At 64.4% G+C, this 2,090-nt stretch overlaps 1 protein-coding gene across 4 annotated transcripts in view; it reads left to right on the plus strand.

Annotated features, from left to right (window-relative positions):
* The window catches only part of BRD1 (bromodomain containing 1), a 35,006-nt gene that overhangs the window by 30,481 nt on the left and 2,435 nt on the right, over positions 1–2,090 (plus strand). For all 4 annotated transcript variants that reach the window (XR_824539.1, XM_010832081.1, XM_010832085.1 and 1 more), the window contains 3 exons: positions 1,167–1,302; positions 1,646–1,773; positions 1,991–2,082. Coding sequence is in view for 3 of the 4 variants with exons in the window: in XM_010832081.1 (XP_010830383.1) it covers positions 1,167–1,302; positions 1,646–1,773; positions 1,991–2,082 (356 nt within the window). In the remaining variant the exon portion in view is untranslated. Of the gene's footprint in view, positions 1–1,166; positions 1,303–1,645; positions 1,774–1,990; positions 2,083–2,090 lie in introns of those variants that run through there.

Genomic DNA, 2,090 nt, shown 5'->3' on the forward strand with positions numbered 1-2,090 from the left:
CTGGTTCCGCGGCTGAGCACCCCTGGCCCTGCTGTCCCTGAGGGCGTGTCTGGGCCTGGCCCCGCGTTGGTCTGTCTGGGGGCCTCCTGGGGGTGTGGGTGGGGTCTCAGAGCCCCCGTTGCAGGGCTTTTGCCCGGGGACCTGGCCCCTGGGCTGAGACGAGACGCGTGCTTTCTCTGGGTGGTTTGGTCCAGGTTCCAAAAATGAGTGTAACACCCCTGACTACCTGTGGCTGCTACTTATAAGTAAATAAGACTTGGTAGGAGAGAGAGAGTGCCAGGCTTGGGGTGCGTCCGGCAGAGCCGCAGCCTCCTGACCGGCTCACTGTGGGCGGGGCAGCAGAAAGCGCGCTGTCTTCCTGCATCTTTGAGGCTGTCTGGTAAAGGGTCTCCATGTCTCCTTTTATTTACAGAGAAGTATGTACAGCAGATGAGAAAACCAGTAATCAGCCAGTTCCTTCAAAACATTTTTAAAGAAATAGATTTTTAGATTTTTAAAGCATGAGGAATGGGATTCTTTTGGGGGAAAAGGCACCTCCCCCCTGCAGCCGTCGCCCAGAGGGGCCAGGCCGGGCCGGGCCGGGCGTCGCTGGACACGCCTTGGGCTCCTGGCACCTTGTGACCCGGCGGGTGGGGCGCTTGGTCTCCTCCCTGCCTCCTGCTGGCGTGGACTTCTGGGGCAGGACCTGAGGTTGGCTCTGAGGTCCTCCTCGACCTGCGGCCTGATGCCGTGGGCCTGTGGGCCGCTTGCTCTTCGGGCCTCCTGGCCTCCTGTGTGCTGTGGCAGGCTCGGTGTGAGTGGCTTCCAGACACAAGGGTCCCACGCGGACCAGACGCTTGTGTTGGGTCTCAGGCTCTGGAGGGCTGGGGACCCTGCTCGTGCTTTGTCTTGGAAGAAGGTGTTCCTTCGCTGGGGACGTGCAGATCCCCTGGAAGCCTACCCAACCCCCACCCCGCAGGCTCAGGGCCTCGGTCAGTGGGACGGGAGCGTCCAGGAAGGAATAGCCGGTGTCTGCCTTCGTGGGATCTGTGTTTCCACTCAGTTCCCCCCTTCCTTGCGTCTCCTTGTACTGGGCGCGTGGGTGTGGGTTGCAGGGTGCGTTTGTCTGTGTTGTCCCGATTTAGAGAGCTGGCGAGCTCAGGGCTGCACGCACACTTGTTTTTCAGGTCTCACCAATGGCTTTGGGGCCGCGCGGGGCGAGCAGGAGCTGGGCGGCGCCCCGGGGAGGACCGCCGCGCCACGCCGCCGCTGCGCCTCCGAGTCCAGCATCTCCTCCAGCAGCAGCCCGCTCTGCGACGCCAGGTGGGCCCCGGGTGTGCCTGCTCCCCGCCGCCCGCTCTGTGGAGCTCACAGTGGGGAAGGCACCGTGTGAGAGCTGAGCACAGCTTGCGGACGAACAGGCCGTGTCCATACGGGCTTCCCAGCCTGGTTTGTTGCGGCGATGGCTGGGAGCCCCTGGCGTCCTGTGGTTAGGACCTGGCACTCTCATTGCCTGGCCCAGGCTGGTCCTTGGTTGGGAAACTGAGATCCCATGTGGTGGAGCCAAAAAAAAGTGGCTGTAGCCCACACCGCCTCCCCTGAACAACCCCCACGCCGGGCACCCGTGCGCTCTGGGTGCTGACAGTCTGTCCGCTTCCCCCTGAAGCTTCAGCGCACCGAAGTGCGGCCGCGGCAAGCCGGCCCTGGTCCGCAGGCACACGCTGGAGGGCCGCAGCGAGCTGATATCCTGCATCGAGAACGGGAACTATGCCAAGGCAGCACGCATTGCTGCTGGTGAGTGTGTGCCCACCAGCCCTGCGTGCAGCGGGAGGTGCCGGAACCCCGAGGCCCGGGGCTGCGGAGCGGGGCGGGGCACAGCTGCAGAGGACTCCGACACCACGCCGGGCCACCCAAGTCCCCCGGTCCTGGTGTCCAGGTGATCTTAGGTGCGCGGCCCAGCGGGTCCTGAGGGCCCTGCCGTGACTCCCCTCTCCCCCACTCTTCTCCCCAGAGGTCGGGCAGAACAGCATGTGGATATCCACCGACGCGGCCGCCTCCGTCCTCGAGCCCCTGAAGGTCGTGTGGGCCAAGTGCAGTGGCTACCCCTCGTA

The sequence above is a fragment of the Bison bison genome, unplaced genomic scaffold, assembly GCF_000754665.1.
Source record: "Bison bison bison isolate TAMUID 2011002044 unplaced genomic scaffold, Bison_UMD1.0 scf7180017860370, whole genome shotgun sequence".
NCBI classification, from domain to species: Eukaryota; Metazoa; Chordata; class Mammalia; order Artiodactyla; family Bovidae; genus Bison; species Bison bison.